The sequence below is a fragment of the Armigeres subalbatus genome, chromosome 3, assembly GCF_024139115.2.
Source record: "Armigeres subalbatus isolate Guangzhou_Male chromosome 3, GZ_Asu_2, whole genome shotgun sequence".
Lineage (NCBI taxonomy): Eukaryota > Metazoa > Arthropoda > Insecta > Diptera > Culicidae > Armigeres > Armigeres subalbatus.
In genome coordinates this window covers 358,892,326-358,917,399 of record NC_085141.1, presented here as the reverse complement: position 1 = coordinate 358,917,399, position 25,074 = coordinate 358,892,326, and the positions used below count along the sequence as shown (strand labels likewise).

At 36.4% G+C, this 25,074-nt stretch overlaps 1 protein-coding gene across 5 annotated transcripts in view; it reads right to left on the bottom strand.

The window, feature by feature from the left end:
- Positions 1-25,074, bottom strand: part of LOC134226211 (uncharacterized) — a 182,884-nt gene that overhangs the window by 10,070 nt on the left and 147,740 nt on the right. The window contains exon 1 of one of the 5 annotated variants that reach the window (XM_062706825.1): positions 18,388-18,883. The exons of the other annotated variants lie outside the window; for them this stretch is intronic. Coding sequence (XP_062562809.1) covers positions 18,388-18,451 — 64 coding nt within the window. The 5' untranslated portion in view covers positions 18,452-18,883. Of the gene's footprint in view, positions 1-18,387; positions 18,884-25,074 lie in introns of those variants that run through there. 5 annotated transcript variants of the gene reach the window in all.

The window sequence follows — 25,074 nt, the reverse complement described above, 5'->3', positions numbered from 1 at the left end:
GAATCGTAGTTGCCAAGTCGACAGGCGGTCGCTTGTGTTTGTGGGAACCTTCAAACTTGGTTTTGGGACATCATAAACAGATTCTACGTTCAATGGAGACGCTTGGTCGCTAAACGAACTTGATTTTTAAGTCGTTAAATAGATGTTTATCGTCCGGAAATAAAAACGTCTAATCCTTGGTACCGTTGTATGTTATATTTGTGCGAATAATATTTTATAACTGTTCTCCTCAAATCACTTTCTGATCGTCCGAAGCTATTGATGTTTTCGGTTTGTAACACGATCGATTATAACCGCATAACAAAACACATAAGTACACATCATGTATGGACTTGATTGATGTGAGAGATAACAAACAGGTAACAATATCAATAATTTGCCCCTAAATATCATTTAAATATCAAGATATGCTAACTAATGGCACATGATGATGATTACTTCTTAATGGCATAACTTGATCTACTCATGATATTTTAGTGCAAAATATTAATATTTTCTTTTATCTCTCATATCAATCATGTCCATATCTCATTTTGCTATCTAATAAATGATAATTTTGATAAGGTACCCCGGGGTAAGTGGGACCTAAAAAAACGCTAGTTCAGCAAAATTGTTAACACATGCTTAGAAAACAGGGTTTTTCAGAACATTAAACTCGGATACATCATTATATGCTTCCATTGTTGAAGTATAGAGGGGTTGGAAGACATTTATTCAATTTCAAAAAATATTGGCAGTGACAGAACTAAATTCACCTGTAGGACTCACTTATCCCTTCAAACGGGGCAAGTGGGAACTATTCTGTTTCATACTGTCGAACGCAACTAATTTGAAGAATTTAGACATACTGTTAATCAGAGCATAAAATATTCACTTTCATGAAGCACATTCACTCCTTCTTTTGACATTCGTGTTTTTATTATTCAAAACATAGAATGACTTACTCAGTTTACTTAGTTATCGCGCAGTTATCGTACTCAGTGGTAATCAATTCATTCAATTGATTACCACTGAGTACGGTAACTACGCGCGAAAAAAACAAAATTAGCCTTGATTATATTGACATTTGACGCTAAAAATGCCCCTCAATTGACCGTCGGGATTAGATCTATGCGTGTATTTATTTAAATCATCAAAACTGTGTTCAGTTTTACGATTATTTAATAATTTGTGATATTCAAATAAATACTCACTGACCAATATTCATTCTGAAAATTGACGGTGCAGAGCCGAATATGAATATGTTTAGAAGTGAAGTGACAAAGAAGGCCGATGGGCTTCATAAAAAATAATCGAATATTTACAGCTCTGCTGTTAATATTATTTCTGAGTATTAGTATTTTCCGTATTTTCAGATGATGGATGGAGATTGGCTGCATGTCGGACTTTGTTTTTGCAACAAGATACGAAAACAAGACAACAGTCGATTAACTGTTTATTCGATTTTTTATTAGCTTACTTTTGTACCAAATGTTTTATGTGGAAAGAATAAGCAATTTTTTTTCACTATTCGTATGAATAAATATTTCTCAGTTTAGAACACAAATTATTACATAAATCAGTACTTCGCAGGAAACGTTTTTATTCAGGCGATGCGCAGTTTTGTAAGTTTGTAACAGAACAAAATTGCCAATTTATGTGTTAAGCACTTTATTTATCTGAAAATCTGTAAATCTGATGCGAAGCTTGGAAATAACAAAACACAAGACAAATCTTGTTGACCTATTGTAGAATAAGTAGATTAATTTGCACTGTAAACGGAAGAATATCGCATAGTTATAACCATTGCTCTTTTTCATGCGGGAGATAATTTTTAGAATGTAAAATACACATTAGGTAATAAATTGTACAATACTTTTAAGAACAGAATAAAACTGTATCTGATTCAGTTCCATATGATATATGAGTTGAGAAGTTATTTTTCACTAGACAACAATCTAAAAACAGTAAAAATAACTTTATCGAAAATGTTGTTCGAATATGTCCAACTTGCCCCATGTATGTTAAAACTCAAGGGCAACTTAAAAATGCAGATTTTGGCTCCTATTAAAACTTTTCAATCGTTTTCGATGTCTCACAATTTTTAAATTGCTCAAAATATTTACTTTCTACGCCAATGATAAATTTAGAAACGACTATTTTGTTGGAATTCCATTAAATTAAAGAAAAAGTAATAGATTTTCCCGGTAGTTTAAAGTCATGATCAAGCAATACCATTAGTATGGTGCCTCAAATGGTTTTGATTCCAAATTTTTTTGTATCGGGGAATTCGTTGATAGGGTAAAACGTCCTATCGTTGTGGTATGCCCTAATGTTGCGGTAGTGTTAAAGTAGTCCATTCTGGATATAACACCATTGAAAACAATTGTGGGTACGCTAAAACTCTTCGAATTATCGACTAGAACAGCTTTTGTTTCACAAAATTCTGTTCAAAATGATGAAAAATCAACATTTTTCGGAAAAATATATTAAGCTCTTTTAGTGGAATGTATTAAACCGTCTAAGACGAATTAAGTACTGTCCATTTAATTCCACTAGTTAATTTTCGTTATCTTTGCAGATACGTATTTCGACCACAACTGTGTGGTCGTCTTCAGTGTCTTGTACTCGACTCGACTTCGACCAAGTCGAGTCGAGTACAAGACACTGAAGACGACCACACAGTTGTGGTCGAAATACGTATCTGCAAAGATAACGAAAATTAACTAGTGGAATTAAATGGACAGTACTTAATTCGTCTTAGACGGTTCAACATTTTTCGTTAAAAATTTGAATCCCTTGAGCCTATTATTGCGGTAGTGCTAAGGTCCTATTGTTGCGGTATCGCTCTCCATAAAAATTACATCCAATACCGCAACAATAGGACTGACCTTCAAAAAATATCGCAACGATAGGCAACTGCGTCCTATTATTGCGGTAGTTTGTTTTTATTCTGATAAAAACAAAACAACATAAGTTCAACACAATTCACGTAATATTTACGAAACTATAATTTACGAGCACCCTATTCAACTACTCCAATATGGAAATCGACCAACAGGTAATTTTGAAGAATTTTTGTAATCAATTTTATTTTGACACGGTGCTTAACCCCTCCATAATAGGTCATTTTACCCTAGTTCTGCTTCAATTTTCTAGAACATTGTTACCATTAACAACGTTCATCGAATCATCGGCAGTCATAGTACCCACTTACCCCGTATTTTCACTTGCCCCGGGGTACCTTAACATTTACGTTTCAAATAAGTGATGACTTTTCAACGCAATTTATACATGCTTTGTGTTATTTGGTAGTCTAAAAAGTCGCAAATGCATTGCCTGTGAGTAGGTCATATAAAAATATTACAGAGAACACGCAATAAAACTTTTTTTTAAAGTCGTGAAAAATGGATTTCAACAAGTGCCTGTGCTAAACGCCCCACCCTAACCAAAGATGTTTCATATCCCTCCATTAGTATTTTACCTATCCCTTAATAAAAAGCACAGTGGCACAGTGGCGAAAATCGTTTTTTAGCGCGTTTATTTAATAGTACTTTTATTATACGATTTAGTCCAATGGTGTCTTCCTGATATTTTATCAGTAAGTTAATGTGCAACTTAGGATGTATTCAGCTTAATAATCGATCCCCCTAAAAGTGAGTTGGAATTTTTTTTTTCGCTTTACGACATACGAGGTTTGTGTCTTCACAAAAGCTGTAGCAAAACTTCATCTGAAAAACTTTGTCGAAGATGCCAAGTTCGTAATTTAACTACTTTTGGAGATATGTTACTGTTTATACCTGCAAGTTTTAAGGCTCAAGGAAAGTTGGGCAAAGAAAACAGCTTTCTGAATGATGCACCACTGGCGGTGTGTCGTCTGTCTGTTTCCGTTCTTCGGAAAATTGTGATTGTGCTAGTGCAACACCGAGCAATATCACAAACACTCACTCAAAACATACAGATTTATGTAGTGGTGTGTTGCCAACCTTCATTCCCCCTTAACATGTTCATCATATAAGCATACAATTTGCCCCTTGTCAAGTTGTAGTTATATCAAATATGCCCAAAAACCCATAAAAGATGTTTTTTAAGTTTTTAAGTTAAGTTAACCATCAAATGGCGTATTTTTATGTTACATAGAACTTCATAGAACATGCAAAAAATGTAGAAATGAAAATAAAAAAAGATTTGATAAAAAAAAATATTCAGGGGTTGTCGGCATAAAACGTGACATATCTCCAAAAATAATGAAATTACGAACTTGGCGTCTTCGACAAAGTTTTTCAGGGAAAGTTTTGCTACAACTTTTGTGAAGACACGAAAATGAAAAAAAAAAATCATCTCACTAATAGGGGGATTGATCATTAGGCTGAATAGCTCTAAAGAAGCGCATCCAATTACTGATAAAATGTCTAGAAGACATTATTACGCTAAATCGCATAATAAAGGTACTATTAATTAAACGCGCTAAAAACACGATTTAGCCACTGCGGCGTTTTGACCAGTGAAACATGCTTTCGGAAAAAAGATGGAAGCAATTGTATATCATATTAACCGCTGAGAAAAGTTATTTTGTTGCCCATCTGAGTACTCCAGCGGACAGTATAGCAGCGTTGCTCTATAATGTTGAGCAACCAAACATTGAAGATACCATCAAATCTTAATATTTTTGGAATTAATTTGCAAGTAATACAAAATTACTTCCATATTCACATAGTATGATGGTTTGACAAATATTAAAAGGTACCTTTGTTAGTTATAGTTTTCTTGAATTCAAACAGGGGCGTTTCGGCCAGAGGGCCCACCACCCGTGCGGATCTGTCATTTGGTATGGGAAGTCAGTGCGTGAATGCATGTGGGTGGAGGCGATAGCTTCGATTAGGGGCAATTTGTCTTGGATGCACATTCGAAACAAGCGAAAAAAGAGAACTAGCGACAAAGCTTTGTTTTTATCGGAGATAATAGTGACAAAGAACCGAAAATTTTTGTTAGTAACAAAAAAGAAGACAATTTTGTTGCTAGCTTTTCATTCCGTTATTTTGCATTATCTATACAGCAAATTTCGGTTTTATCCTATCTTAGTTTCTGCTTTTATAGAAATATTTTAGAATCTAACTCTGATTATAGAAATAGCATCGTATTCTCGGAAATTTCAGAGCATGCAAGAGAAATGATTCTTGTCATATTGTGTTCGGGTTTTGATAAGGACTTGTTGCGAGGTGCGTTTGTCAGTAACAAACTCTGTTGATGACAAAGGGTATATTGTTAGGCGTTGCTCTGATATTGATTCCCTGCAGACCCTGATTAGGGGATTTTGCCTCGCTAAATCGTCCAATCCAAAATTGAAATCCAGTTCCCTCACCTTCTCGTCGCTAAAAACTCACTCATTTCAAGTTTTATCCTTGACCGATTCGCTTGCAGCAAGGAGTCGTATACTTATCACGCAAGGGATCTTTCCAAACTGTTCAAAACCACCCAGCACGCTACTTATATACTACCAGTACTTTGGGTACTGGGTCCGTGCAAACTAAATGTTGGTCACGCGAACAGGAGCAAGATAAGCAATCCTATACCAACCAATGTTGAATTTCCTCAAAAGTACAAATTATCTTTGAACAAAATATTTGGCTTCGATTATGTAGAATTACGTATGGAGCATTGTAGCATACGCCTACCAATTTTGTTTTTTCAATGAAAGCATACTTTTGTGAAATCCTGCATCAGATTTTGTTTTATTCATGGTGTGACGATGTAAGCATGCTCAAAGGAAGTAATTCATTCATCTTAATGCAGGTATCTTATCAAATCAATCAATCATCTTTTCTTGTTCGAAAGCTTAATGCGAAACGTCATTCAAATGCATCTGTACATTCGGTAATATGATAAGAAACATCATATCACAACCAAAGCAGTTAAATAGCGAATTCCTTGAGTCATGACCTTTGCTTATACAACAACCGCACAGTGACGTTCGTACTGACTTAAATAAGAAAACCGATATCCAAGATATATAGCAGTTTGGAAAATACTCAATTTTGTGAACAAAAACTTTGAAATCATATCCCTGCAAAACAAGCATGTCTTTGTAGAATAGTCTTTCCTTTATCAATTGGACAAGGTGCCTATTAGTAAAAGAAACCGGATTGAATGCGAAAACTAGGTATGATCTGGAATGACTAGCTCGACATGTTTAACGAAATGTCATTAACGAAATTGACACCATATGAAGGCAATATTTACATTTTTTTTATGGAGTACAAACGCCCGAGCAGCACAAGTCGGACGAAACTGGTTGCAACAACTTAATTGTAACTAAATCTGGTCCCATATAAGTTGCAGTAACCTATGTGATATATGTGTGCTGCTAGGGCGTACAATCGTCTATCCTGTAAATAACAACTAATCAACAATTCAAAGGTTACTACGATTGGTCGTTTGCTGAATGGCTGTTTTGTAGGCTTAACATTCAAAGGAGCCGATAACACAAGCACTTGCGTTTAAAATCGCATGCAATTAAATATCAAATCTATCCGGATATTTCTAGATATGCTTTATTTTATTGTTTAATAGGTCTTGTGACACTGTTGAGATATCGTAAACAATATTTGCGCATCGATTTCGAAGCTACATTTGATCGAGCGCAGCTACATATGGCAGATTATCAATTTTTGGTAAAATGGTGTGATTGAATGAGGTCATGGCGAATGATCGGGTAATGAGTGTAGCTTGGGTTTCACGAGCTATCTTCTAGAGCTTCTTTGACGCATGTGAAGGGTTACGGCAAGATGATTCAAGCGATTAGAATTCTCTGGCGATGATGTTATGAATCTGCAAAATACTCTGGTCAATGGTTAGGTAAATTCGCATAAATAAAATGTGAAATATACGTACTACCGCACAATTTTAGCTAAAAATAGCGTTGCTAGAAATAGAAGTATATGATACAAAGGCATGATCTTCCGCGGTGGGCTCATACTTGCTGCCATCGGAGAGTCGTGTCTTTCTTCTCCTGTATTAGAGTTGGAATACCATTGCAGAGAACTTTGAGAACAATGCACAGTTACATGATGCCCTGACAGTTGGCGCACACAGTCAATTGCAGTGAGCATTTGGCATCTCTGCTGATATGCAATCAACAACGAAAGCCTAATTGGATTTCATGCTTCGGATGGCTACTTCTGTATCGTGCAGTGATGGAGCTTCAGAGCAGTGTGCCGTGAAATCCAAATGAGCTTTTTGACACGAATGTGAACTTAGCCTACATAGATCTCAACTGAGATGCAGAGATCTCGTTGCCAACGTAGATCTCAATAAATCACATATAGTGGTTGGTTTCGTACCCGCCACTGCCGTATCCATGCGCTATCGTATATGTAAAAATAGCTAGCATGAGTTAACCACCTGAAGTTTGTATGGTACAAGACATCTAACGCGGGTTTTCTCATCAGTAGGAACTTTTCACGAAAAACTATTTGGTACCAGTCATGTAGGAAGGTGTCCGCTACTACGCCTACCAAATATTTTTTTCGATTAAGGTGCTTTTTTTCGAAATATTAAACATTAGATGCCTTTCGCCATACTGATTTCCAAAAGTTAACTCTTAGGCTCGATGTCCATGTAGCGTCTTTTCAACACTGCGTGCACGCGCAGTTAAAAGGACGCAGTTGTACATCGGGAAAAGCGGTAACGCAGCGTCACCGCGCCGATGCACACCTGCGTTTTTTCAACGCCACGTACACGCAGCGTTGAAAAAACGCTACGTGGGCATCGGCCCTTAGTGTGCCGCTGTAAACACGCTCAAAGCAGGCGATTTATTGATTACAAAGATCTCATTTGAGTAGCCCTGATCTATTCCGACGGGAATCCTCTAAGGATTTCGATGAAAATCCTTAAGTGATTCCGACTGGAATCTCCCGAGAATTCAACAGGAATTCTCCAAGCATACAGGAGGGAGCCTCCAGGGATTCTGAAGGTAATCTACCAGGGATTCCGATAGGAATGTTCCAGTGAGTCCGAAGGGAATGTTCCAGGAATCCAGATCCAGGAATTCCGACGATAATGTTCAAGGGACTCGGACGGGAATGTTCCAGAGAATCCAGCGGAAATGTTATGTTTCAGAGATTCCGTCTGAAATCCTCCAGAAATTCCACCGTTCAGAGAGAGTCCAAACCAAATCTTCGAAAAATTTCGAAGCAAACCGTCGATGTATTCCGAAGCGAAACGTCGAATGATTGCGAAGCAATTAGTCGCGTCGAGGGATTTCAAATCATTGAGGGAAGCAAAATGTCGAGAGACTTCGAATTAAATATTCAAGTGATGATGAAGCAAATCGTCTAAGTATTCTGAAACAAATCGTCAAGGAATTCCGAAGCAAATCTCCGAACGATGCCGAAACAAACCTTCGAACGACTCCGGAGGAATTCCGAAGCGAATAACGAGAGACTCTGAAGCAAATCTTCCGTGAATTATGAACGATATCCCCACCGTTTCCGAAGGGTGTCCCTCAACGATACCGAAACGAATCCAGTGTGAATTCTTCTGGATTCCGGATTGAATAATTCGATTATTCTTAAAGGAATTCTTTAGAGATTCCAATGAGAATGCTTCTCGGATTCTGATGGGAATTTCGCTCGGATTCTGATAAGAATACTTCACGGATGCTGATGGGAATTGTGGAGATTATCATGCTGTTAGGCAAGTGGAAGTCTGCTGGAAAACGATGGTTGACCACATGTCTTTGACTGCTGTCAAAGTACCACGATTGCTTCTATTGATGTTTTGGTGGCACTCCGTTGTTATTCATATCAAGCTTACTTTGATGCTTTCAAATCAATTAGATACTGCCTTTTCACAGGAAACTTTCTCAGAAAAGAGAAACAAGCTCATTTGTCTTCCACTCATTTCATTATGACAGGGTGAATATGCGAGATAACTCATTTGTCTTCAAACTTTTTCAATAATTCATTATGCTATATGTTGAAAATTGATATCACTACTAACTTTTCAAATCCTAAGGGGGGGGATAATTTTTTTTCTACGGAGGGCTAAGCCCCGCCTTATTCATACCAATGATCTCTAACCCATTACATAGCTTGTACTTTCACGTCAGTTAGTCGCTAGCTAGTCGCCGCGATTCTATCGTTGGGTCGCTGCAGGCAATGTTCCATTCACGTTTCCATACCAACGGCGACAGAATCGCAGTCGCCAAGCGATAGAATCGCGTCGCGATTGTCTCGTCGCGTGTGTTTGGGGGAACCTTAAATCGAGTAGCACCTACATCACAATAGAATGCAGAATTGTCGTTATTTTGAAAGATCACTTGCCTATTGGGAAACATGACATGCATACACAACACTCACGCTTTTGAGGAATTGGAAAGGCCGCGAAGAAGTGTGTGCTATTGTTTTTGTTGACCTTCAGGCTATTCTTCTTCTTGGCATTACATCCCACACTGGGACATTGCCGCCTGGCTGCTTAGTGTTAATTAAGCACTTCCACAGTTATTAACTGCGAGGTTTCTAAGCTAAGTTACCATTTTTGCATTCGTATATCATGAGGCTAACACGATGATACTTTTATGCCCAGGGAAGTCGAGACAATTTCCAATTTGAAAATTGCCTAGACCGGCACCGGGAATCGAACCCAGCCACCCTCAGCATGGTCTTGCTTTATAGCCCCTTCAGGCTATTAAGCAGAATAATTCGCAGTTTTCATTCTCTCTTATCCACGTTCATCAACATGAAAGCCGTGCACAAAATCGAGTCACATTTTGATGATGATTGGTTTTGTTCGCGTTGCCAAATGTTTCCTTCCTAGCAATTAATCCTTCGAGACGATAACACTCTCCGACGAATAAAAACTCGTTACACATTGACTCGATGATCAGCAGACTTCCGTGCATCTCGCGGTGGAATCTGTTTTGAGATCCGAGGAGTCGTTTTGATTAGATCAATAAACGCTGTCGTTGCGTAGAAATCGTTTGAATTGGCAACGAATTTCTTTTAAGTGTTGCGTTTCGGATGTGGTTATGTAGCATCGTTCCGTCACTTACAGCAGACAAGACATGGATGTTGCCTTTAATGAGCTAAAAAGCTATAAATTCAATTCATTAAAAAACCGTATAGTAGAGTGGAGCAAGAGTGCGCGTGGGGTAAGAGCGCCGCCGCGCCACGCCGCCGCCGCCGGTGGTTTTACTCGCGCCGCCGCCGCCGACGATGTTGGGTCGGCGCGCCGCCGATCATAATTGTGCCACGCCGGTGACTAATCGCAATAAAAAAAATCAATTAAATTAAGTCGAGTCGAGCCAAGCACGAGACACTGAAAACGGCCAAATAATTGAGGTCGAAATACGTATCTGTGAAGAAATACAGCGTAGTAGAGTTAATTGGAATAGTACTGAACTAGTCTTATGGAAGTTCATAAATGTTGTTAAGGTGGATCTCGTCAAAATTCAATTTTAAATCTACCTCAAGCGATGGTGTCTCTAAGTTGGTTTAGTGACATACATTGTCTTGGGTAATTAATAAGTTGGTTGATTAGTTTGAGAGTTTGAATGAGGCTCTATCTAGTATAATAATACATAAATTGTTAAACTGATCTTTGGAATGCGTTAAGCCAAGGCCTCATTTAGTCGGGCACCTAAACTTGTAGGTGACTCGCAAAATCGGTTTGTTGTGGGGCCTGGATACATACCCAAAGCGTCCCCATTCTTAAAGGATCTGGCATTGGTGCAGGAAAATTATTGCACTTAAGAAATTTCAAGTCAAGTTGACAATATATTTTTTTAATTAAATCAAAAATATTTCTTTGTTTTAAGATTTGTGCTATTAGGACAGTTGGCTTATAAGGAAAACTGATTTAGCAAAATAATTAAATCCCAACTGTGAATGCTTTACCGTTTTTTTTGTTCCTACTCCCGAGTAAGTAATTTATATTTTGAAATCAATTTCTGAATATAACTGAAAAAAACACTTGCTGAGCATCAGCAAAGCAAATATTGCTGAGCAAACAATACGAGCATCAGTTAAAAACGCTTCTTATTTTATTATTCAGTATTTGTTTGTTTGTTGTTTATTTTTGGATTTTTTTTCGAAAATTTAATAAGTAACTACATCGGAAACAGCTTCATTTTTAATAAATTACAAAGGATCTCCTGGAAGATCTTCCGAAAACAAAATCAGGAGAAATATCCGAAGGAAATCTCGGAAGTTTTACGAATAAAAGAAGTCCGATTAAAGAAGTCCATGAAGGAATATCCGAATGAATTCCGGGCGGTATTTTTTATTATTTAAGAAATAAAATTCTGGAGGAGTTCCCAAACAAATTTTTGGAAAGAAATTTGTGTTTGGTTTAGTGCAGGAATTTTCAAATAAACTTTTGAAGCGAGAACCTGAATGGATTTTCGAAAATAATTCCTAAAGGAACTCTCAAAAGATTTTTAGAAGGTAAAATACTTTCCTTATGAATTTCCAGAGGAATCGATAAAGGTATTTTTGAAGGATTTTATGATGGAATTTCCGAAGGAATTCGCAAAGGAAATAACGAAATGTAATTCTTAGATTTCTTCAAGAATTCCTTTGGATTTTTTTCCAGTAATTCATTCGCAATTTCCTCCAGAGATTCCTTTGAAGATTCGTCCAGGAATTCCTTAGGAATTGCCTCTACAAAAACTCCTCCGTAAACGAATTCCAGAAAGCTCTTCGGAAATTCTTCCGGATATTCTTTAGAATTTACCTCAGGGATTACGTCAGAATTTCCTCCACGTATTCCTTTGTTTAAGAAATCCTTAGGAAATTCGTTAAGGTTCGTTCTTTAGGAAATTCCTTTGAAAATTTATTAGGAAATTGCTTTAGGAATTGCTTCATAAAATCCTTTAGGAATTCCTTCGTAATTCCCTTAGAAATTCTTTCGGATATACCTTCCGAAAATCATACGCAAATTTCTTTTGAAATATCGACGGAAAATATTTTAGAATTCCTCTAAAAATTCCTTCAGAAATTCATTTACAGATTCCTTCGGAGTCATTGAAAGTTTGTTTAGGAATTTCTTCGGAAATTAATACGGAGGATTATTTTAGGAATTCCTCCGGAATTTTTTTAGAAAAAAAAAACGTTGGAAATTTTATAGAAATTCTTCTAGGGATTCCAAGGGCAAGTTCTTTGACAACTTTTCCAGAAATTCTCATATGAATAATTTCTGAACTACCTTAAACAATTCCTTGGGAGTTTCTACGGGTAATCCTTTGAAATTTTTTTGCTAGCTTTAGGAAAAAGTTCTTGAACATTTTCCTCAATAATTCCGTCACAACATTCTCCATTGCTTTTAATTTTTTTTTCGGGGCTCTCTTCAGAAATTAATTCAAAGAAATATCTTCGGAAATTGTTTTTGGGAACCATTTGGAAATTCGTCTAGGAATTCCCTAGAACATTTTTTTTTCGAAATTTACTAAAACGATTCTTTCTGATTTTTCTGCGGGAATTCCTTCCGAGTAAACTATTTTTGAAGTCGGTTCTACCGGGAAAATTATAAAATACCTATACATATAATAAGCAATGCCTGCTTGCCCAAACCTTTGTTCCTTATGACGAATAAACGAGTCTACATTAAGCAAGGTTTTTTATTTCCTTGGTGTGATTTATGGGAAGTGAGTCGTGGCCGTGGGATCAATAGTAGAGTTGGCCAAGTTCGGAAGAAGTATTTTACACTGAGTTCTTTCGAAAATTCATAAAAATGTCTTTATGAACTCTTTTCGCTATTCTCTCGGAGAGTCCTTTCTGAACCCCTTCGAAGATTTTTTCAGCAATTTCTTCGGCAATTGTTTTATGAATTCCTTCGAAAACTATTTCATTCCTTAATAAATTTCCGAATGAAATCCTGAAAGAATATTCTACGGTTTTACCTGTGGTTTTACTAAAGAAATTTCCCAACGAGAACCTTAATGGTTTTTGAAAAAATATCTATATGGGCTTCCGCAGAATTTCTTACAGGGTTTTCAAAGGAATTTCTAATGAACCTTAGAAAAAAGCGTAGTTTCCTCCGAATCCCTTCAGGAACTCCACCAAGAACTTTTTTGGCATATTTTATCAACTTTTGAAGAAAATATTCAATTTGGTTGGTCATCGTGCCACAGTCTTACTCAGTCAGAGCTCATTTTGTTATGTTGATCATCTATTGGGATTTGTGCATACAATAACGCGAGGTGGGGAGTAAACTGTCCATTGTAGTTGTCATTAGTGAACTCCATCGTGAATGCCCTTACAGGATCCAAGGGTCACAGCAGGTGAACGAAGTAGCACTGCAAATTTTCTAAATATACTAGATATACAGCCGCTCAAACATTACCCAATTGTATATGTAACTCAAAGAATAGTAGATATATTGAGAAGTAAATCGACTGGAGTTTATCAAAATCCTAAATTAGGAAAATTTTTGGAAAAAAATATTACGGAGAAAAAGAAAAATTTGGATAGCTCTGCGGAAATAACGTGCTATGATAACGCAAGGAGGAAGCGTAACAAAGAATGCGTTGATTTCAATTCTTGTTACATGATTGACAAGTTTGGTTTTATTTTTCTGCAGTTGAGCAGATTGTTGTTCGTAGGAGGTTTGGCGTGAAGTTCGGAAAGCTTTGCGTATACCCAATTCAACTAAACGAACAATGGAAAAATTGGAGCTAATTCAATATTAGGGTTGCCGATGTATTGAAAATTTCAAAATGATCAACTCATAGGGTCTGTTCAAATATTACGTAACGCAATAGGGGGTGGGGGGTTGTTTAATTTTTGTTACGATTAGTTACGCAAAATATGGGGGGTGGTGTACTTCGGAATATTGTTACGCGCAACAAATTAATTGCATAGAAAAAAAAATTTAAAATGTTAAAAAATGTTTATTTTCTTTAAAATAGCATAAAATATACAATGCATTATTATTTATTATATTTAAGGTACACTGGGGGAAGTGGAAAAAGGGGGTAAGTGTAAAAATCAACTCAAAAAATTGGAATTGTACATACTTGACAGTTTTTACCACATCATAACATTGTGCAAGAATATACTTTGATGCCCACACTAATACCATATTAAAATTTGTATAATACATACACTAACACGGTTAACGCTTAAACTGTCATTTTAGGTTTCGCGAGAAATTGATTTTTCCATTCATAAAATCAAAGCTTATTTGCACCAATTGTCATTTTTTCAAGTGAATTTATATCACAGGTGACTATAACAATACAATTATACTAATCCCATTCAATTTGTAGTGGTTTGTATCATGAAAGCAAATAATTAAAAGATTTTACACTTACCCCTGGTATCAAACACTGCGGGGGAAGTGGAAAATGTTCTGATCACGAATTTTTTCCCATGCCTCCAGGGTTTATTTTGGTGGCTGTGAATCTTAATATGTTCCTTCTTTGTTATCATTGCGATTTCAGTGGTGATTGGGAAAGCCTGAAAAAGCCTGATTAATCCACCTACTGGTATTAATGCATTTCACATGTTTTACATATGAAACAAATTTATGAGAAAGAAAAAAATAGCACCGGTAGGTGAATATATTTCACAATTCACGTTCTTTCACATTTATAGCAAGTTTTGCTGTTGAATGCAATTTTTTTTGCGACCAAATTGGCTAAGAAAAAATAGGAGATTATTTTGTACGTGTTTTTCGCACACACATACATACAAACACGCACACACAGACATCACCTCAATTCGTTAAACTAAGTTGATTAGTTTATAACCCTGTGAGCCCCATTTTTCCTATAAAAAGTTCATCTTTGAGGAGAACCTATAGATTTTACGTACACTTAATGCTCGAGTATGCAAAACCAGCCCTCGACTAGCTATTACGAGAATTCCTTGGGAACCTATGCCGTTAAACTAATGAAATTATTCGACAAAAGCTACTCAGAGCAATTACCGTTTCGATTTTAGTTATATATAACTACTCATCACAATTGAAGGTCAAGGTAACATGGGTTTTCCACTTACCCCATCCCACTGGGTTAAGTGGAAAAACAACTCCTAATTTTCAAATATTTTTCCATAAATTTCAAGCAACCAAAATGGTATGAATTACCGCACAGTTGGTGCAAAATTGACTGTTTTTGATAGTCCATTTTGATTGAATACATTTAGATCATTTAAACTGGTTTTACACTAATTCAAACATGCACTATCGATTTTTCCTTTTCCACTTCCCCCAGTGTACCTTATATAGAGCTTTTTTTTCAAAAAAATTTATTTGTTACGCGTTACGCTAAGGGGTGGGAGTAGTTCTGAAAATTGTTACAGATTGTTACGAGGGGGTGGGGGGTTCTCAAAAACAACGTTTTTCGCGTTACGTAATATTTGAACAAACCCATATGGTATGGATTAGAACTGGCTGCATTGAAATAAGTATAATCCATTTGCAATTTTTACAACATAATTATTCTAACATTATTCTACCAAATAACCTCTTTTACCCTCTTTTACCTCTCCAAAATTAAAAAAAGCCCCAAAAACACAGTTGAGAGACAGTGTCACTAGTTCATCTTTCTTTCCCTCCTGTCGATCCACATAGCTCGTAATTCTTATTCCTATGGCGATAAGACATGCCTACCGAGCTGACGTAGAATATTGAGCTATTAAATGAGAGAAAACTATATTTAAAAGTAGAAGAAATTGAATTAATGTTTAGCATTTTCTAAATTATTCGCATAATTACTCCCAAAGTGGGTCAACTTCGTGTAGTTATTTCACTGAATGACACATTGAAAGTAACCATTGTTACGATAGTTGGGCAAATCTGTCTATGGTCATTTACCAGGCAAATATCCGCTCAATGCGGTTTGGATTTTCCACTAATCCAAATTTTTCTCGCAATGTGTAATATTAACAAATTAGTCCTATGACACCGAAGTCTAGTTCTCAATACTGCTCAAGGATTACGAAAAGTGAAACAGGATTCGTTGTTAAATTTTGATTCATCAAAATCAGAGAATAATGAAATAGTTTTAATTAAAATAACATCTTGAGATCAGGTATTTATTAGTGTCGCTGGTAATTTACTATGGAATGTGCTGTTTGATGATCGACAAACATAGAATATTTCAATTTTAATCCATGTGAATTCAAAAATCCGCATTAAGATTGATTTTTTTGCCATTGATTTTTTCATTCACGCCGGTTCACGCCGCCGCCGCCGCCGCCGATAAAAGCTAACGGCGCGCTGCCGTGACGCCGCCGCCGCCGGGGCAAAAGTGACCACTACGCCGCCGCCGCCGATTATATGACCGGCGCACAGGTCTAGTAAGAGTACGTTTTCGATTTTTTGAAGCTATAAAAAAAGATAAACTAGCAACACTGCATCAATTTGACAGGTACTCTAACCTAATTGTAATTCTAAGTAATTGTAAACGATTTGAATAAACAACAAGAAAGATATGAAGTTAGATAATTTTTTGATCATTTTGCTAAAAATAATTGTGTTTCCGCAACTAGTATATCATTACCATGTATACGTTCAATCAAATGGAACTTATACCATTTCGAAAACTTTTTGTATAGAGTACTTTATGTTGCAGAACAGCAAATCGGTTGATTTGTCAAGAGGTCAAAACCATTGACTTAATAAATTTTGGGGCTGTGGGGTAAAGGTACACAGGAACGGGTGGGGCAAGAGTACGCATATGAACCTTTAAGTTCTGATGTCAAATCCGTATCTTTGGTCGAAATAAGACTACTTACAAAGCGTGAAGATCCACAACAAAGAAAATAGGGTCAAAAATCGAAAATTATCACTAGTTCGCCTTTTAAGGATAAGCTGAATTCCCTTGAGACTTAGGAAACAAATCACTGAAACGAAATAATGAAATTGTATTAGGTATTGTTTTATGCCTAAACAGAGTCCATCTAAAACGCAAATTCATATTAATGATTATTTCATTTAATCAAAAGAAACATCTATTAATTACGCAACTCTTAGCTAGGAGCGGTTTGCGAGATGTAAGACGATCCATACATTTTTAGAGGTGTAAGATAGGGGAGAGGGGCGATGAAATGGCCAAATTTTGCGTTACGTAGGGGAGATGACGGCTTTGGCAGGTTTTGTTCTATTATTGTCGGGAAGGGGGGGGGGTGTTTAGGGGGTTTGTTGACCAAATTTCATGAAATTTGGCCACAATATTCTTTGATTTGCAAATAATGTTTAGGCCAGATTTGAGCATAATTAGTTATAGAAAACCCCCTGACAATAATAGAACAAAACCTGCCAAAGCCGTCGTTTCTCCTGAATGAGACTGTCTTTAGGGAAAATTCTTTTGTTTACGCCACGCGAGACCTGGTATATCTTTACCTCTGTAGTATTTTGTATATACAAAAAAAAATCAGTTTTTTTTTGTTTGAAAGTTCTCATTTCTTGGAACCCCCCCCCCTTTCAGTCTGTTTATGATTTTGGACCCCCATCCTCCCCCTCGTAACACTTTTTGTATGGAAGGTTTATTTTATTTGTATGGATCGTAAAGCTCGGTCTGACTATGAGGCGTCTTTCACTGCCATTCTCGGATTCCTCCTTGCTCCACTTAGTCGTTATGAGATATCATAGAGGAGGCGGATATCGGATATTTTTAGGCACTTACCCTTAACCGATTTGGTAGCAAAAAGTTGCATTCAACGGGAAATCCTGTCTCATTGTATCTTATTGGAAATTGGCAGGATCGGATAAGACATAATGCTCATTTTTTCTACGTGAGAAACGCGTAAAAAGTCTCGCCCATTGTTAAGGCACTTACCCTTAACATATTTGCTCGCAACAAGTTGCATTTGACAAGGAATCCTGTCTCATGGTTCCTTATTTAAAATTTGCCTGATCGGACTATGGAATCGGTTGTTTTGATTAAAATAATAACTGTTAAACGTGTATAGTAAACATAATTTTTGGGCACTTATACCCATCTAATTTTCTCGTAACATGGTTTTTGGCCATATTAACCATTGCATATGCCAAATTTCAGGCAATTAAAAAAAAATCAAATCGTGAAGAAAATCGTTATATCTGGAAACATCGCTCATATATATATTTTTATTGCGCATTTTACAACAAACTTGAATATTATTTTATATTGAAAAGCTGATTCACAAGTAGACTTGCGTTATACTTCTAAGAAAACGGATTGATTTAATGTATTATTCTATTGCTTGTGATTGTATCAATGAATAGGAAAATACATAAAGTTCATGGTGTGATTATCAGTAAAACGCTCCTTTCAGATAGATCTACTTGGTGTAAAAGCTAGCAAAGCACTGCTATTTGTTATCATGCCATCTGCCGTTCCTTTCCTGTCTCTGCTGATTAGATTTTATCAGCAAACCTGAACAATCACATAATTCATCCTCAAATTATGCTCATGACTCTCACCTTTTTCTGCTTCTTGCTGGCGACGTTGATGACAGTAAGCTCGATAACAACAGTCCAAAACCATGACTAAACATTAATCATCATCGGCCCCTTTTGGTATTTCTTTACAGTTGCTGTTCTGTGGAAAAATGTGATCTAATGTGTGTCATTACAAACAGATATACTGCTGCCACTTGGTTTGATTCATTGATGGATGCACAACAACAATAATACTAAGCACTGTTCCCGTGATTGTAATACATAGCACTCCAGTTATCCGAAGAATGTGAAATTTTTCAGAGATAATTTTATATTGAAATACGCAGACAATTTTTTATTTTGACCGCAGCACGCGACCCACGTTTTATGACTGAGATCACTAATCCAGCTTAACCGGAATGTACAAGCTTTCAACACAACAGTCCTAAGCGTCAGATAATGTACTGCTGATAATTTATTTGCAACTGGTAATTCGAACACTCATGCGCCAAATCTACGCCTTTATCAATGGCGTTTTTTAAAAATGCTTTAACTCTTCTATTAATATATATATCAGCTTCCACGTTCGTCACTTGTACCCAATTCAAGCATGTGATGATAACTGACGATGAACGCCATACCGACAAGCGGACTCGCAGTGACACTGCTCTTCTATTCCTGGTAGGTCGATGCTAGTAAATCGCCTCTGACAAAGCACCACGTCAGTTCGAACATGACTGCTTGCCGCACATTTCCAACGTAAGGATACTTTCCCAAGCCTAGGAAGAATGGCCCACCACACCACCCGAGATGGGTTGGACGATGCAGGAGGCTCACGGGGGTCTTCAGTAATGACATGTAAAACAGCTGCCTGCCCCCCGTTCTTGGGCGAACGAGCGCGAGTGCGGTTCGGTTGGTTAAAGAATACCGAATGAGGTGGGTTGGTTGGGATTAGAGAAATTGTTTCCAGAGGTGCCACCTAGGTAATTTGTAAGTTTTTATCGAGTATGTGCTTCGATCCAAACAATTAAAGAGTTGAAGTAATTAGATTGAACTGTATTTATAATTCATGACACAAATTAAGATACCATAAACCACATCAATTCAAATTTAGCATTGGATAGTAAAGGAACTGTTAAATTTTTCATCTGTCACTGTCATATATTTATCTCGTCTCAATGGAAACTAATAAAGAAACTAAGAATTTCGTGAGATAGATTATTAGTTAGTGAGCTAACTATTGAAAACAATAAAATCAAGCGCTTAAGATTATTATAAAATTTTTGAGATATATAGAACCGGAGCAGTAATTCATGGATATTACCTTAGATGCTAACGTTACAAAGTAATGAAGTAATTTAGAAAAAAGTGTTTTTTTGGATCATGGGTTATTGTTCTATCCGCACTTTCAGAGTTATCAATCGATAGCTTTCCTATGCATGTAATTGAATATGTACAATTTTGTGTTGCAAGTACAATTGATCCATTATAAAGTCAAGAATGTTGTCCACCCGAATACATCCGGATGATTGACAAACCTACGCCTTTGCTCACAAGGCAAACTGAGTGGACATTAAGAATGGGGCATCATGGTCGTTTTTTCAAATCAATGTTTTTTTTTCAAAACCATCAGGGGTCCCAAACAATTGTCCACAAGCTGGGCCCGATTGGTTGCGTCTTCGCTTTGCTCATCGCGTTTGAAGTTTGTATGGAAATTAGTATGGTGAAACATACATTTTTGCATGTTTACTATTAGAGATTTAGAATCTATACCATTTCGTCGAATGACATTTAGTCGAATGACATTTGGTCGAAAGGACATTACGTCGAATGGACATTTGGTCGAAGGGACATTAAGTCGAAAATGAATTTTTAATCCAGTAGAGACGTAGGACATTTGGTCGAATGACGTTTGGTCGAAAGGACACTACGTCGAATGGACATTTGGTCGAATTGACATTTTGTCGAAATCAGATTTTAGAAAGAAGAATCTTCGTACATTTGGTCATATGACGTTTGGTCGAAAATGGATTTTCGAATTAATAATCTTGGTACATTTAGTCTAATGACGTTCCATCGAATGGTTATTTAAAAAAAAGAACTTAAGCCAATAACAATTAACAAATAAATGATTTATTGCGGTGTTCCTAAAAGTCATATAATTATTGTTCCAATATTGTCCAAAGAATGATAGGTTGATAAAAAGATTTTTTCTTATTCTCGACTGGATATTGACTTCCGCGAACCCCTCTAACCGACTACATTGAATCTATACCACCTGATCAAAAGAAATGTAGTCGAATGATGTTTCTCCATTAGATATGAAGCCGAATAGACATTACTGCCGTTACACGCATTACTGTCCCATGTACATCAAATATTCCAGCAAATATGGGACGAATATGTGTGTGATGGCAGATTAGATCATATGATCATTTGGTCGAAATTAAGTTTTCGGCCAATATCTAACGAATTATGGTTGAAAGACCATTTTACACTGAACTAATTATTGTATACATATTGAGTGGAAGAAAGAGTATCAATGAAAAGAATAAGATAACCATTTCCATTCGACCAAATGTCAATCAACAAAATGTTCCAAAGCCGACAAAGCCGATGAAGTATTAGCAAAATAACATTGATATTATTGGTTTTTGACCATGTGCCGAAAATAGAATAAAGGGTATATATTTTGCTATTCCTGTAGGTTTTCAATTTTTCAATAATTCACCAGGGCTCCAGAAGTTTCTGTTAGCTCAGGTGAAAAAATCCTCATTGGCTTCCTTATTCGTTTCTTTGGCTGCTGATTGAAATTTTTCATGTCCACTAAACTACTCGAACCAGTTTATTCATATATCTTGTGGATTATTTATTAAAATTTAACCAAAAATGTCTAAATGTCCTTTCGACTAAATGTCCATTCGACCAAATGTCCATTTGACTAAATTTCCATTCGACCAAATGTCCTTTCGACTAAATGTCATTCGACTAAACGTCATTCGACGAACTGTCGCAAAACCCGGTATAGCTATAGTGATTGCATCCCGTCGCCATTTTTGTTGATGTTCTAGGTTCGAATCCGTTGCGGTCATTTTTAATTGCTTACCGAAAATTTTCACGAAAAGTGAGTGAAACATAAAAGTGATTAAATGAAAAAAGAAATTCATCAAGTAGTTACGATTTTCGCTTATCTTTCTAGGTTCTATCTAGGGAAAAGAGGGGTGGGAGAAATTTGTTTTTCACTACAAACTCCGAAAAAAGATTCTCCTCCGCCCCGAAAATTGCTTGATTCCGTCTCATCGAAACGGAAAGTGAGTTTTTTTACCAGTCGATAATTGCTACAACTGCTCATTAGCTACAACTGCTCAACTATTGATAGCGTATGGCTATTCGATCTGAGTGTAGTGTAGTGCTCGGCTTGTTGGGATTGCGGTAAGTGCGGACAATCTAATGTCGGAGAAAGAAATTTACCATCGATTAGAAGGTGCTCGATTTGGTTTTCCGTTGGCTATAGCAGGTAATATCCATGTGGCCCTGTGGATATTCTTGCAGGAGAAGATAATGCTTTCGACTACCATTCTGCGGGAGGTTGTCTCACCCAACACCAGAACTTAGTGAACAACAAATTGTTCATCCGAAAAATAAGTGAAACTATGCGATAAACTCATGTGTGAGCTTTCTTTGAAAATCGCAGACAAGATGAAATCGAGCGCTCATAAAGAATGATCTATATAATCTTCTATATAATAAAAATGAAATGGTCGTATCCGCATAACTCGAAAACGGCTGGATGGATTTTTTTCATTTCTTCAGCAGATATATTCGTTATCGTTTCCGACGGGTTTATATGATATTTTTTATGCGAAAATCACGTGTAAGATGGAGTAAATCGTGATAAAGTAAAATTAAGAATCATATGGAAATTTCGCATGGGAAGTTTACAACGCGCGATTTCGCCTACTATGCAGGACAACGTCTGCCGGGTTGACTAGTATTATATATAAATGAGTTTGCATTTCCTTCCTAAGGCAATATAATTTAATAACCGATGGACCGAATGAATGTCTCACTACCGTACGGGACCGAAATCCGTACAGCACCGAAATCCGTCCACCTCATGAGATATCAATAAATTGAAGGAGATTAAAGGTAATAAATGTAGGAATAATTAATCTTATCCTGTTCAGATACTTGACAGTAAGCTTTTAGGGCATAGAATTGGAAAGAAGGCTTTGAAATTAAAACAACAAAAATCAAAAACAAATCTCCACCCACCAAATGTTGAGTTTGTGCCGCCATTTTGTTTTCGGGTAGAGCATAATTGCACCAAAAGTAACTGTGTTTTAATTGCTAATTGCAAATCATTACATAAGATAAGCGGAATACAAATCGAAGGGATCGCTTCTCAAGGTGCGTATCGAACTATTTACAGTCGTAGTTTAGTCAATCAGACTGTTTCAATTTAAATATTTAGTTATGAAATAGCTGTACGGATTTTGATCCTTTGATTCGAAATCCGTTCACGGTGGACGGATTTCGAGTCAGGAGTAAATGATTTAATTCATTATTTTATAATGTTTTTCGTCGTTTTTAATGAGTAAATGTGAAACACTTCAAAAGTAAAAGCCTTCATGCGCCTGTGTCAATGACAAATGTTTTATTTACAATCGATTCCTATTTTCTAATGACTTTTTCATATACTAAGGTGCTTAAGTGTACGGATTTCGATGCCCCACGGTAATCGATTTGTCTTGGGATCAGCTGTTTTTATATGCACAAAAAGTTTTTATGAGTTGAGAAGAATTTTGTCATCTCGAATGGAAATCTAGGGGAACTGTTCCCTTTTCCATTTCAATGAACACATATTCATCTCATCGAGAAAAAGAAATACAGAACTAATCTCGTTGCTTCTTTTTGCTATCATACGTGCTCACTGCTGAAATAATCACAAAAATAAAAAACCAATCAAATTATTTTTCATTGCTTTGTTTTTGATGGGATTAAAATGGGAGATGAGGTGCGGAACCGTTCCCCTATGTGCATAAATCTAGACCAACATTTGAAAAAAGCGTAGACAAGGAAGGTATAAATTTTGGCTGTTACGCCTTTTTCAAATGTTGGTCTAGAAATCTGAAAAAGGCCCTATTTCTTGGTATAACTGTGCCGCCCTTTGATTGTTATGAAAAAGATTGCAAATACTATTTGTGAATAAAAATTTAAATGATATCAATGGAAAAAATATTAACAGTTACGAAATATAAATTTTGTGAATTTCTATTCCATTCGTCTTTGTTTGAACTTGGCACAAGGTTTTGACTCAATTCCCGAACAGTGATATCCTACCATGCGTTTGTTTCTCTCTTTTTGATGTGAACTGTTCAGTTGTACATAAATGCGAAAGGAGACGCATGGTACATCATACGATGGCGTCGTTAGAGCATTTCGCCTCGCTGAATCATTCTCAATACGTAAAATTACAGTTTTATGCAAGCAAATTTTTTAAATATTTTTTTCAACTTATCTTCATAATTTTAGGTTTTATTTTGTTATTTCTGCCCCACGATTAGTGTAAGATTGAAGTTCAAATTATTGTGAATTTAAGTTCAAATGATTGTGAATTAATTTTGTTAATTTCAGCACTGTTACCTTACTAATATATAATAACGTCTGAGTATGAGATCCCGATTTTCAATCTTGGAATACGATTTATAACGTGTATAGCAATCAGCGTATCACAATGCATCAATGTGATTCTGCATGTTCTGTTTTTACCCCAGGATAATCACAATATGTAGGTACGGAGTTTCCCAGCTACGTCAATAGAACCGATTTATCGGCATTTATTACTTTGTGGTGTGGAGGTAGCTGATTGTGGTTCAATAAATACTTCTGATCAGGTTTTGGCCTTATTGGTAGCCGGTGGCACACCAAAAACGATATTCAGTACTTTGTAAGAGATGCGGCATGTTGACCTTTAGTGTTAAACGTGTTAGACATTTTGCTGTAGACCTCACGCATAGATGAAGGTGAATGACAATGAATGTGATCGCAATATTGCCAATAACGGCTCAGTTTCCTATGTGCATACTGCATACGTATGCGACAGCGATTCTCAACCTTTTCCTCGAGTGGTACTCTTGAGCCCCTCGCATAGCTTGAGGTACCCCCGTATTTTTTTAAATTTACCTGGGGGATCATATGTAAAGGTGGGTATAAAGTGATTTAAATTTAAGTTGTTTCGATTTAGTTATAACACGATTGCGTCACGGCTACAAAGTGAAATTAAAAACATTTTCTAATTGTATACAATGGAGATGTTTGATGTTTTCAAAAAATTAGACAGTTCCTGAAACTTTTAGTATTCGAATTTGGTGAATAAGGGTGGGTTCGATTCCCGGTCCGGTCAAAAACATTTTCTTGATTCGTTTGGGCATAAGACTTTCGTCGTGCTAGCAATACAAAATTAACAACTTGGCTTCGAAACATAGCAGTTAATAATATAATAATATAATGCCAACAAAGAAAAAGAACTTTATAAGTTCTTAGAGGATTTCTACATTCTGAACTCTTTATTACTGCCCAAGGTTTTGGGCTCTTATTCATATTAAACTTCGAATCTAATCGAAATTTCAGGAATGGAAAGCATATTGCTAAATGTCGTGTCTGCGAAATTTTATTTCCTGTTCTCAGAAATATGATAGAAGTTTTTGGTAGAACTTTTGATAATTG